The 13629-nt window shown below is 39.5% G+C and overlaps 1 protein-coding gene across 1 annotated transcript in view; it reads left to right on the top strand.

The window, feature by feature from the left end:
- Nucleotides 1–1862: 1862 nt before the first annotated feature.
- Nucleotides 1863–13629, top strand: part of METAP2 (methionyl aminopeptidase 2) — a 29811-nt gene continuing 18044 nt past the window's right edge. Inside the window, exons 1-3 of the mRNA XM_020912815.2 lie at nucleotides 1863–2124; nucleotides 3969–4073; nucleotides 13157–13222. Coding sequence (XP_020768474.1) covers nucleotides 1974–2124; nucleotides 3969–4073; nucleotides 13157–13222 — 322 coding nt within the window. The 5' untranslated portion in view covers nucleotides 1863–1973. The remainder of the gene's footprint in view (nucleotides 2125–3968; nucleotides 4074–13156; nucleotides 13223–13629) is intronic.

Here is a 13629-nt window from a genome sequence, read left to right on the forward strand (position 1 = left end):
TTCATGGCAAATAGATGGGGAAACAATGGAAACAGTGAGAGACTTTATTTTTTTTTTGGCTCCAAAATCACTGCAGATGGTGATTGCAGCCATGAAATTAAAAGACGCTTGCTCCTTGGAAGAAAAGTTATGACCAATCTAGACAGCATTCTAGAAAGCAGAGACATTACTTTGCCACCAAAGGGCGTCTAGTCAAGGCTATTGTTTTTCCAGTAGTCATATATGGATGTGAGAGTTGGATATAAAGAAAGCTGAGTGCCAAAGAATTGATGCTTTTGAACTGTGGTGTTGGAGAAGACTCTTCAGAGTCCCTTGGACTGCAAGGAGATCCAACCAGTCCATCCTAAAGGAGATCAGTTCTGAATATTTACTGGAACGACTGATGCTGAAGCTGAAACTCCAATCCTTTGGCCACCTGATGTAAAGAACCAACTCATTTGAAAAGACCCTGATGCTGGGAAAGATTGAAGGTGGGAGAGAAGGGGATGACAGAGGATGAGATGGTTGGATGGCATCACCAACTCAATGGACATGAGTTTGGGCAAACTCCCGGAGTTGGTGATGGACAGGGAGGCCTGGGATGCTGCTGTCCATGGGGTCACAAAGAGTTGGACATGATTGAGCGACTAAACTGAAGTGATATGTCTGTCTCATTGAATGCAAAACTTTCTTGAGAGAATTTATTTTTCACTTTGTAGCTTCCACCAAGAAAAATTAATGCTAATGTACAATCAATACATATTTATTGGACTGATTTGAAATTTCAGTGGGAAAGTTAGAATACAGAATTACTAAATTTCTGGTGCTTAGTAACCTGGGTTTGTATTCTAACCCTATTTACTTCCTGTATAACCTAGTGCAAGTCACCAAAATTATAGCTCGAATTTCCCCAACTCAAAAATGGATGAAATAAGACAATGAATGTAAAGTACAGGGTACTTCTTAAGTGCTATTTATACAATGAGTCTACTTGATTCCTACAATGCTTTAGTTAGAGGTAGGTGCTGCTAAGAAAAATACAAAACTGGCAATGTTCTTGCCTTCACGGATTTCAAACGGTTGGAGAGACACACAAAAAACAAATAATGACATAAATAAACTAATTACAAACTGCCATGAAACAAAATTAAGAATTTAGTGAGAGTAGGGACTGATTTAGATTGCTGAGAAGGGATCTCTGAGAGAATGGCATTTAAGCTGAAACTTGAAGGATGAAGAGATTCTCTATTTCCTCTCGTTCCTCAACTCTCTTTAGACTGGCTTCCATCTCTCTACCTAAATAGCGCTTGCTAAGGTTGCCAGTGGCTACCACGCTACTATATACATCTGACATTTTCCACGCTCTTACTTCTTAGCAGCACTGAACGCTGTTGGTCACTCCCTCCTTGAGACACTGTCTTCCTTTGGCTTCTCTATGAATAAACGTCTTCTTATCTCTGACTGATTTAGTCAGGGCCTTTGTAGGTATATCATCTTAACAGCTTGGACAGCCTCGCCGTGAGCTGTAATAGTGAATAAAAACGCAGTCCTTTCGAGTCATAAAAAAGAACTGTGTACAAGTTAATGCAATTTTTTCGAACTTCTCCTCGCTTCTGGTGCGCAGTATAAAACCACGAAATCTAAAAGTTTTTGGTTTCAGTCGAGGAGCCTCTCTCCCGCGGTGTAAACACCTGTCCACAAATCAGGCGCGGGCTTTCAACCTGACCCTAAGCAGGCAAGTTTGCCTGAAGCGAGAGAAAAGGGAAAAGTCTGGTTTCGCCAGGTGTTTCATATCTCCTCGGCCACGCTCGCGCCTGCTTGCGGTGAGCCCGGCCCCTCCCCGCGCACCGCCCTCACAGTCGAGTCCTCCGTAGTCCCAGCATTCCCCGCGCCTCTACCATCGAGAGCAACTTCCGGCGTCGCTGCTGTAGGTGGGTGAAGAAGGAGCGGGCCCTTGCTCTTCTGTTTCAGTGCCTCGCGCTCTCTCGGGCAACATGGCGGGTGTGGAGGAGGCATCGTCCTGCGGGAGCCACCTGAATGGCGACCTGGATCCAGACGACAGGGAGGAGGGAGCTGCCTCTACGGCTGAAGAGGCGGCCAAGAAAAAAAGACGGAAGAAGAAGAAGAGTAAAGGGGCTGCCCCAGGTAAAGGGGAGTTTTGTGTTTTCCCAGTCCCCGCCGGGATGGCCAAACCGCTCGGCTCGGGCTCGGCGTTGGTGACAGGGCCCGGGAAACTGAGCGCCCTGGACTGACTCCCAGGACTGAACGTGTGTCACGGGGGAGCTGCAGATTCCCAGTCCCGGGAAGAAGTGACTTCTTCCAGGCGTCTTTTGGGTGTGAGGTGGTGGAGAAGAGGGTGCCTCGGTTTCTGTGGGGTTGCTGGGACAGAGCTTCTAAATTGCCGGAACTTCGCTCCCACGCAGACGATGCGACGGACTTGAAGCCATGCACCGGGCCCAGCCCGCCCACCTTGCGGGTTGGCCTCCTCCTTGAAAATCTGGTTCTGACCACACTGCCGCCTCTGTGCTGGAGAGACGTAGGACATCTTTTCGTCGAGAGTGGGGGTGGAGTGGGCAAGTCTTAGTGCCTGGATCGCACCTCCCCCTATCATCCTAGTTTACGGAGTGATTTTTGTGGCGCGCCGCACTTTGGAGTTGGGTGTGTGTGTGAAGAGAGAATGCCCACGCGCTCTTGTCACTGTTTGGGTGGGTACGTGTGTGGATGTGTGATTTTGTGGCGCGCTGCACTCTTGGGGTGTGTGTGTGTGAATTTGGGGGTGTGTGTGTCTTGAGAATGTGTTCTTGTCACTGAGTAGTAATAGCAGGATGTGTGGCGGCGGTGTGAATCTTCACCGCCTAATCCTACAGTATCATCAAGCTTTGGGGCTTTAGGCCTGAATTATGATGCCACTTGTAGGCAGTCTGGGTAAAATATGCTTGAGTTCGAATGAAGCTACTCTGAATCCACTGGTAAGGCAAAGAAAACAGCTGAAAGTTTACAGTTAGATTATAAGCTAGAAACTTAAATATTTGAATATGAGAAGTCATTGTTTTTGATGCATCAAGGCCTTCATTTTAGGAAAAATTATTTGTACTGTTAAAATCAGCTGCGGAAAGAATGAGAGAAAAATGGAAAGGTCAGAAGTGATGAAGTGGAGTTGAGGGGTTGAAAAGGGTTAATCTGTATCTTTCTGAAATTTTGATTAGTTGGGAGTTGAAGATGGAGAGTTGTAGGTGCTGGGACACTTTCAGAGCAAAATTTAATTTCAGGACATAGTCTGGTGGCTGTTCCTGGCTTTCGGATGAAATCCAAACTCTTCAGTTTGTCCTTTAAGGTGTTTAGCAGACCGATCCTAATATGTTGTTAACAGTTGTGTATCTCAGTATGAATTTTCTATGGTAGCTAGCATGTCACCTCATGTACTACCTGGTAATGCTACCTCTTTTTACGTATTACTCCTATGGCTAGATTGTAATCCCTTGTAGAGCAGGGCCTGGTCTTGTGTTTAGCTGTTGGGGAATTTTGTTTTTTTTTAGTAACAGAATAACTTTTCCTATATATTTTGATTTTACCCTGCTCAGCTTGAATTTCTATCTGAAGCCCTGAAGCTTCCAGGATTTCCCACAGCTTCTTACTAAGGCCTTCAGCATTTATTGCTCATCTTAAGTTCCTGCTTGGTTAATAAAGTATTTGCTGTAGATTAATTGTTAAATACTTTAGAAAGTTAAGCTACTTAAGGGTAGGGACCACCTCATCATTAGCTCTTAGCACAGAGAATGCCTAGTGAGTATCTTGTTAAATGGGCAGTACCACTTAGATATGGAACATTTTTCTGTCATTAAATAAATTCTATTCTCCTTACAATGGTTCAGTTTTTGTTTCCTGAACACTTGTCAGGAAGAGTTACGTGTTTTTTAGCTTCCTTAGAACATATTCTAGTGGGAAGATAACTTTGTCAGATTTATTTAGTTGTTATATTTGATCAACAGGGCAACAGGAACCTGATAAAGAAGCAGGAGCCTCAGTTGATGAGGTGGCAAGACAATTGGAAAGCCAAGCATTGGAAGAGAAAGAAAGAGATGATGACGATGAAGGTAAATGATTCATTTGAATTTTATGGTTAGGAGGGCAAGAAAATATAAAGCTGCTTATTTGTCAATATAATCCAATATTTTCTGATATTTTACTTAATTGATGTTAAGACCCTAATTTCACAGGTAAAAACAAAAAGGTTTTATTAGCAACTCTTTAAAAAAGTTGGATATGTTGAATGCTTAAGTAACACAGATCTCAGCTTTTTAAAACGTACTTGGTAAAAAGCCAAGTAGTAGATGAGTATTAATAAGATAAAATTGAATGAATGTTGATCTTACTTTTATTGAACAACTAATATGTACTAGGCATTATCTTAGGATACTTCCATCCATTTTTATTTTACCCTCACAAAAACCTAGCAAACAGGAAATGGTAGTTACATGATTTGCCCAATCTGACACAGCTAGTATGTGTAAATAAAGTCAGTTTCAAATCTAGCACCTGTGCATGTTAAATCACTTCAATTATGTCTGACTCTTTGTGACCATATGGACCGTAGCGCAAGTCTCCTCTGTCTGTAGGATTCTCCAGGCAAGAACACTGGAGTGAGTTGCCATGCTCTCCAGGGGGTCTTCCTGATTCCAAGTCTGTTCCTTGTACTCTATCAAAGATACTTTTATTTATTTTTAAAGGAGCACATTGGAGTGCTTCTAATATTATGAATTTGCTGGCCCCAAATCCTTGTATTTTGGAGCTTTTGCCAAAGGTTTCTATAAAGACAACAATTCTTGGAATTGTAGAAATTGATGCTGTCAATATGACAGTGGAGGGGGTGATTAGTTGGGAGAACTATTATTCTATAGCCTCTTTAGGCAGAAGAGGAGATGGGGCTTCCCATTCTTAATTATATACTGCTGTGAGCTATTCTTCCTCAAGCACTGCCAGCCAGGGCTTATGCCTTCCAATCTTTAGCAACAAATACCTGTTGTACTTTTCTCGTGTTAGGATAATGCAAAGCAGTTGTGCTTCCTTTAGGAAGATAAGTTCTGTAAGCCTTCAAGGAGATTATGGTCAAATTTAGTTTAAAAAAAAAAAAAAATTGCCAAGAATTGATACCAAACATGGACACTGGGTTTTAGCAAAGGAAAGTACAGTGCTTAATTGCAAAATGCCAAACAGGGAGAATGGACATCTCATGCTCAAAAGCTCTGAAGGCTCTTTGTTGTTCAGTCACTCAGTCATGTCCAACTGCTTGCCGACCACGTGGCTTGTGGCACTCTAGGCTTCCCTTTCCTTCACTGTCTCCTGGCATTTGCTCAAACTCATGTTCATTGAGTCAGTGTTGCCATCAAACCATCTCATCCTCTGTCGCCCCCTTCCCCTCCTGCCCTCACTCTTTCCCAGCATCAGGGTCTTTTCCAATGAGTCGGCTCTTCCTATCAGGTGGCCAAAGTGTTGAAGCTTTAGTGTCAGCATCAGTCCTTCCAGCATAATAATCAGGAATGATTTCCTTTAAGATTGACTGATTTGATCTCCTTTCTGTTCATGGGACCCTCAAGAGCCTTCTCCAGCACCACAATTTTTTTGGCACACAGCCTTCTTTATGGCTGTGCATGACTACTGGAAAAACCATAACTTTGACTGTACAGACCTTTGTCGGCAAAATGGTGTTTTTGCTTTTCTAAGGAGCAAGCATCTTTTAATTTCATGGCTGCAGTCACCCTCTGCAGTGATTTTGGAGCCCAAGAAAATAAAGTCTGTCACTGTTGCCATTTTTTCCCCTATCTATTTGCCGTGAAGTGATGGGACTGGATGCCATGATGTTCGTTTTTTGAATGCTGAGTTTTAAGCCCGCTTTTTCACTCTCTTCTTTCACATTCATCAAGAAGCTTTTTAGTTCCTCTTCATTTTCTGCCATTAGAGTAGTGTCATCTGCATATCTGAGGTTATTGATATTTCTCCCAGCAGTCTTGACTCCAGTCTGTGCTTCATCCAGCCTGGCATTTCACACGATGTACTCTGCATATAAGTTAAAAAAGCAGGGTGACAGTATATAGCCTTGATGTTCTCATTTCCCAATTTGAAACCAGTTTGATGTTTCATGTCAGGTTCTAACTGTTGCTTCTTGACCTGCATACCGGTTTCTCAGGGGGCAGGTAAAGTGGTCTGGTATTCCTATCTCTTAAAGAATTTTCCACAGTTTGTTGTGATCTGCACAGTCAAAGGCTTTAGCATAGTCAGTGAAGCAGAAGTAGGTGTTTTTCTGGAATTCCCTTGCTTTTTCCATGATCCAGCGGATGTTGTCAATTTGATGTCTGGCTCCTCTGCATTTTCTAATCCAGCTTGTACATCTAGAAGTTCTCGGTTCACATACTGCTGAAGCCTAGCTTGAAGGATTTGAACATTATTTCACTAGCATGTGAAATGAGTGTAATTGTATTGTAGTTTGAACATTTTTTGGCATTGCTCTTCTTTGGGATTGAAATGAAAACTGACCTTTTCCAGTCCTGTGGCTACTGCTGAGTTTTCCAAGTTTGCTGGCATATTGAGCACTTTCACAGCATCATTTAGGATTTGAAATAGCTCAGCTGGAATTCCATCACCTCCACTAGCTCTGTTCGTAGTGATGCTTCCTAAGGCCCACTTGACTTTACACTCCAGGATGTATGGCTCTAGGTGACTGGTTGACACCATGGTGGTTATCTGGGTCATTAAGATCTTTTTTGTACAGTTCTTCTGTGTATTCTTGCCACCTGTTCTTAATATCTTCTGCTTGGTTCATACCATTTCTGTCCTTTATTGTGTCTATCTCTGCATAAAATGTTCCCTTGGTATCTAATTTTCTTGAAGAGATCTCTAGTCTTTCCCATTCTATTGTTTTCCTTTTCATTGTTCTCTTAAGAAGGCTTGCTTTTTCTCCTTGCTGTTCTTTGGAACTTCTAAAACAAGGCTTTTAGGGAAGGATTTTTAAAGGCAGCATTAGGGGTGAGGGTTGCCATGTGTCTGATCAGCTTGTGGACATTCTTCTGATCGGTTGTTTGTGCACTATCAGGGTGACTTTTTGGGAATCTCAGTTATCAGTTTTCTGGCTTCAACTTATCTCTAGTCAGCATTCAGTCTGGTAGTTAGCATACAGCTAACTTTTCTGCCTGGTAGGGGGTTTAGTATCTGCAAACCAACTCAAGAATGTGGCTCAGTATTATCTACAGCCCTTGAGGAGAAACTAAAGGTCCTTTACTCTGTATGGCTAAACTGTTATGATTTTGTGTTGTTGGACTGTTGCCCTTTGTTTCTGGGTTTTTCTCATGTCTCTGGTTAGATTTGCTCTTTGGAACTCAGGGAAAGCCCAAGAGTTTAAAGCTCTTTTACCACCAAGAGGCCGGATCTGTCCCACAGAGTCCTGCTTGGTTTCAGGCTCAAGGAAAAGGAAAATAGTTAGATTTTTGTTTTCTTTAAGCAGACGTCTTGTCCATTGTGCCTTGGTTTATACTTCAGATTATGAACATAGTTTGAACTCTTAATAAGAACAGTAATTATAAATTCCAGGTTGCTGTTGACTCACTATGTGTAGAGTATCAGCTGCTTTGAAAATAATGCCTTGTTTCATTGAACTTCTACAGAGATATATGAATCTCTAGACATTGAAGGAGGAAATTTTGCTTTTCAGAATGGAAATCTTCAATGTATTAAAGAAGATTTTAGAAATATTAGTAGTTTTCTCCAGTTTGGTTCATCATATTCCTAATTCATTTTGATAATGAGGATCAGCCAATACTGTTTAATTGTGTGAGAAGTCTGAGTGGATGGAAAGCTAATAGTTCAGTATCTTTGTTCTTAAGGAAAATTGATCATTGTGGAGGACAAAACATAGAGGTGGTAAAGTATACTGGTACCTGCAGTAAAAGTTACTGAAATTTGGAGGTGGAATTGTGAGCTGATTGCTGAAGGAAAGCTCATTTGACGGAATGGAACTTAAATAAAAACCAAGCAAACAGGACCATTTTGGGGCAGGACAATGCTGAGAGAGTATTCAAAGTGTAGTAAACAGTGCATACTGGCCTCATTATGAGGTGATTCATTGAGGGAGTCTCTGATCAGTTCCTTTTCCCCATTTTTCATTTGTTCATTCTTTTTTCCTCCCAGTTTTATAATTGGCATACAGTTCTGTGTATGTTTAAGGTATACAGCACAATGATTTGACTTATGTACATTGTAAAATGATTACCACGTAAGCTTAGTGAATATCCATCATCTCATATAGATACAAAATAAAAGAAAAAAATTTTTTTCCTTGTGAGAGCTCTTAGGATTTACTATTTTAAGAATTTTAATATATAACATAAAGCAATATTAATTATGTTAATCATGTACCTTACATCTCTCAAAGACAGAGATTCGCTCAGTTGTGTCTGACTCTTTGTGACCCCACAGACTATAGCCTGCCAGGCTCTCTGTCCATGGGATTCTCCAGGCAGGAATACTGGAGTTGGTTGCCATTCCCTTCTCCAGGGATCTTCCTGACCCAGGGATCAAACCTGGGTCTCCCACATTGCAGGCAAGTTATTTACCGTCTGAGCCACCAGGGAAGCCCTCATAGTAATTTATCTTCTAGCTGGAAGTTGTACGTTTTGACCACCTTCATCTGCTCACCCTGTCTCTGGTAACCTCAAATCTGATCTCTCTTTCTATGAGTTTGAGCATTCTTAAAAGAAGAATGTTATGAAAAGATAATATAGTCTTCATGTACATGCAGGTTTGTTAGAAGTGAGGAAATAGAGGCATGGAGATAATTTTGGAGGCCAGTTGACAGTAGCCTCAGGCATGTGGTAATGAGAATGGAAAGGAAGGGTCCAATGGAACAGTGATCGTGGAAGCAAAATTCAAAGGATTTAGTGGCTTTCATTCTGGATAGAGGGCTTTGATGTTGTCGTGAAAGAGTCGACACGACTTAATGACTAAACAACAACGAAATCTGGAGAGGAGAATAGTGGAGAAATTAGCAGACTCTAGGGGTCTAGGTTTCGAATTTGGGTGACTGGATGGGTACCATTGATTGAAATGGTAGGTAAAGAGGGAAAGTTGGTTCAGAGATTAGAAGAGGGTGCTGCAGGCAAAAAAGGTTATGCTGAGTTTAATTTTAGATTTGTTTATTTGCAAACGGGGGTATTGATGTGGAAAGGTAATCCTGTGGGTTTTTGGCGATGTGCTAACCCTGGTGGCTCAGATGATAAAGAATCTGCCTGCAATGCAGGAGACTAGGGTTTGATTCCTCGGTCAGGAAGATCCACTCCAGTATTCTTGCCTGGGAAACTGGAGAGAGGAGCCTGGCAGGCTACAGTCTGTGGGCTCTCAAAGAGTCTGACACAACTGAGCCCCACACCCAACATATAGACCATATACCATATTCGTTTAACATTTTCATCCCCACACAGAATGTTCCCTTTGCCCTTTTGTAGTCAGTTCTCTTTCTCTATTTGCTGACTTCTGGTAACTTTTGATATATTTTCTGTTCCTATTGTTTTTTCTACAGTATTGTGTGAAGGGAATTTTTATAGAATGCAGCCATTTTGGTGTTTGGCTTGTTTCACTTAGCATATTTTTGAGAGTTAACCAGTTGCATATGTATCAGTAGTTTATTATTTTTTATTGCTGAGTAATATTCCAAATTTGTCCATTTACTAGCTAATGACTATTTGGATTATTTCCAGATTTTGTCTCTTATGGATAAAGTTACTGTGATCATTTGCATACGTGTAGGCTTATGTTTTCATTTCTTCTGAGTAAATACCTAAGAGTACAGTTGCTGGTAATGTGGTAAGTGTATGTTTAACCTCATAAGAAACTTATCAAGCTGTTTTGCATTCTTGTCAACAGTGTTTGAAAGTTCCGGTCCCTTTGTATCCTCATAAGCACTGGTACTGTTTATTTTAATTTTAGTTCAGTAGGTGTATAGTGGTATGTCATCTTTTCATATTTTTATTTGTCTTTCATTTATCTTTGAAGTGTATGTTCAATATCATTTGTCTATTTTCAGTTGGGTTACTTGTTGTCTTACTGAGGTGTAAGTAGCTCTTTATGCAAGTTCTTCATCAGTTACATATTTTACAGCTTTTTCCCCATGCTTGTGTTGTTTGTAGCAGAAAAGATTTTAGTATTGATGAAGTCCAGTTTATCAACTTTTTTCCTTTCTGGGTCATGTTTTTTTGTGTCCTCTCCAAAAGTTAAATAATTGATGTCTTTTAAAGTCATGAAGATTTTTCTCTTATATTCTTTTCAATAAGTTTTGTATGTGTCATAAATGTTAAAAGGAAGAACTGCTTTATGTATATGATGTTTTATATTCTTAGGTTTATGTCCATTTAGAATTAATTTTTATGTAAAGTAAGGATTGAGATTCTTTTTTTTTTTTTGCATATTGATGTCCAGTTGTCATATCAGGTATTAATTGATCGGGCATAGTGCTAATGCAGGAAAGAATGGTCTCTGTCTATTTAGAGTATCCTGAGATGCTCTGAAAGACAGACATTAAAAACATAAATTGTAGCATGGTATGATAGGTGGAAAGGACTTCCCTGGTGACTCAGACGGTAAAGCGTCTGCCTACGGTGTGGGAGACCTGGGTTCGATCCCTGGGTCGGGAAGATCTCCTGGAGAAGGAAATGGCAACCCACTCCAGTATTCTTGCCTGGAAAATCCCATGGACGGAGGAACTTGGTAGGCTACATTCCATGGGGTCGCAAAGAGTCGGACACGACTTCACTTCACTGTGATAGGTGAAGTATGAGCATATGGTATTAAAATTTAGATCCTGGCTCTACCATCATTCTAGCACAAGTGGCCGTTTTTCTGTGCTGAATATAGCAACCTTGGACATTGGATAAAATAATTAACCTTAGAAGGATGATCCAGTATCAGAGGAGGAGCTTCATCTTACCCATTTTAAAGATGAAGATACCATGGTGGTGGAGGCTGATTAACTTGCTCAAGGTCACAGTGCTGGTATGATTTTGAATGTGTGTTTAAAACTGCTTATACATCATGAAGCCTTTGTTGCAGGTTCAGTCTAAGTAAATTGCAGTGTGCTACGTTGAATATTTGTCCAGAACAAAGACTGTCTTGTTTACTGTTCTGTCACTGAAGAACTCAGCACACATTTATTGAATGAATGAAGAAGGCTGCTGTTAAAACTGTAAAGCACAATATGCTAATTAGATTATATGACACAAGGATGTTGAAAGTTGTGTTTTCCAAAATTTTTAGTGTTGTTTTTGTTAAAGCTTTGACTTCAGAAACCACTAATGAGTAAATCAGTAGTATTTTGTTTTCCCTACTGTGTTTCTGTTGATATTATAAGATTGAATATAAGAAACGTAATTTTGTTGGTCAAAAATTGTCAAATAGTTGTAGTTTCCTATCACTCATCCCATTAAAGCCTTAGATTATGTTACCTCCCTCTTTGCCAGACTGCTGTTTCCTATTTCTCAATGTGGTGAAAATAAATATAAACAGGATAAACTAAAAGAACACTCATTTGTTGAATAGATTGAATATTTATCATGTGCTTGGCGCTGTGCTTAATAGTGTCTGACCCTTAAGGAGCTCACAGACAAGGAGAGGTCGGCATACATCAGTGACTGAGTGGTAATTAGAACATAGAGTTAATGTGCTGAGATTCCTTCTTTGGCTTTTATCAGTCTAGCAGTGAAAATGGAGCACTTTGAACAGAAAATATAAGCACTTATTTGACATTTTTTGATGTGTGGATTTTACTAAAATTATTAATGCTAAATAAACATGAGTTACTACCACTAGGTGAAACATTTTAAAAAATACTATATGCTAGGCATACTGTTAAACTATCAACTTCTAATTATCGGAAACAGTGTCCCATTCATCCCTTTTTCTTAGTTATGTTATTTGTGGGTAGATAAGCATACTTCAGAAATGATTGTTAAAATGTATTGAGCAGCATTTTTAGAAATTCAGATACTTAGGTCTATTTTTGATACCTTTATTTAAAATACTTTTAACTCCATAATTAATCTTGGTCATAATTATATTCTTTGTTTTTTTCTCTAAGTTTATGGGCTTTGGGCTGCATAGAAAGTTACCATAAAAACTGACAAGCAGATTGTGGCTGTTTTGGATGATCTTTTGCCAACTGTTTTTTGAAATAGTTCTCAGTTTTGGTCATCAGGTGCTTCTGAGAATCTGAGAACTATGAACCTAGGAAAAGTAAGTTTTTTTTTTTTTGTATACAATTTGACGCATAAAGAGAACTCTTTCTCTGATAACAACTAGGTAGGAAAAGGTATTTTTAAAATATGAGACCCCAGAGTCTGTTCTGTACATCTGTGTCTCTTTTTCTGAGAGAATAACATTGAAACAAGTATACTCTCAAGGGTGAAACAGATCACCAGCCCAGGTTGGATGCATGAGACAAGTGCTCAGGGCTGGTGCACTGGGAAGACCCAGAGGGATGGGATGGGGAGGGAGGCGGGAGGGGGGATCGGGATGGGGAACACATGTAAATCCACGGCTGATTCATGTCAAGGTATGGCAAAAAAACCACTACAATATTGTAAAGTAATTAGCTTTCAACTAATAAAAATAAATGAAAAAAAAAATGAGACCCCATTTACCTCTCATTGGATTAGTAATCAAGTGATATTCTTGGTCCATTTCTAGTATTTATCTATTAGGATTATCTTGGGCATATCCCTTAAACATATCTTGTTAGGATTGTTTTGAGAATCACATGAGGTTGTGAAATACAAGTATTTAACTGCAAAACATATATCAACTGTAACTAGTATCCTTTCCTATGAAGTCATATAGTCATTATTATACTGGTATTTAAGTAACACTAGTTATTTTTCTTAGCTTTAAAAAAATGTTATTTAATACATTGTTTCTTAAAATGTCTTATTCAGCAATTCTTGTATCTAGAATAAGTTAAAGTTTACTAGTGCCTTTGATTACACAAGTCAAATTCTGATACTTGAAGCTAACAATATAAAAAATTCTAAGAGTATTGGGTCAACTTTGTCCTGTGCTATTTAAGATGCACTCTATGTACTTGTGTGCTTGTTTTGTCCCTCTGCTTATAAGGTTTAAATGAATTTGACATGTCTTCTCTTAGATGGAGATGGTGATGGAGATGGAGCAGCTGGAAAGAAGAAGAAAAAGAAGAAGAAGAAGAGAGGACGTTAGTGTCTTTAGTTGATCCTACTTGCCAAATTACAAGTGATTATTATTCAGCAGGCTTGAAGAGTAGGTTTGAAGTTGCTTAAGATCCTGGTATATGTTAGGGAAATGAATGATGGCCTAATAGAGTTAGAATTTAGTGAAACTTAACTAGTGTTTGGCAAGTAGTTTTAACAGTCTTATTTTCTTCAGTTATTTAGTCAAAGAATATTAATAATAAGTTGGTTGCATTTTACTGCAAGTTAAAAAACTTTTTATAATTTAAAATTTTAATAATTCAGATAATTTTGTCAGTGATGACTTAAATAATGCCACCATGTGATAATAGAATAAACAATTTGCAGTTCACTTACCAGTTTTGATATTAAAGAGATCTTGACATATTTAATGAGGAATCCCATTATTTAA

This window comes from Odocoileus virginianus, chromosome 24, assembly GCF_023699985.2.
Source record: "Odocoileus virginianus isolate 20LAN1187 ecotype Illinois chromosome 24, Ovbor_1.2, whole genome shotgun sequence".
Classification (NCBI taxonomy): Eukaryota; Metazoa; Chordata; class Mammalia; order Artiodactyla; family Cervidae; genus Odocoileus; species Odocoileus virginianus.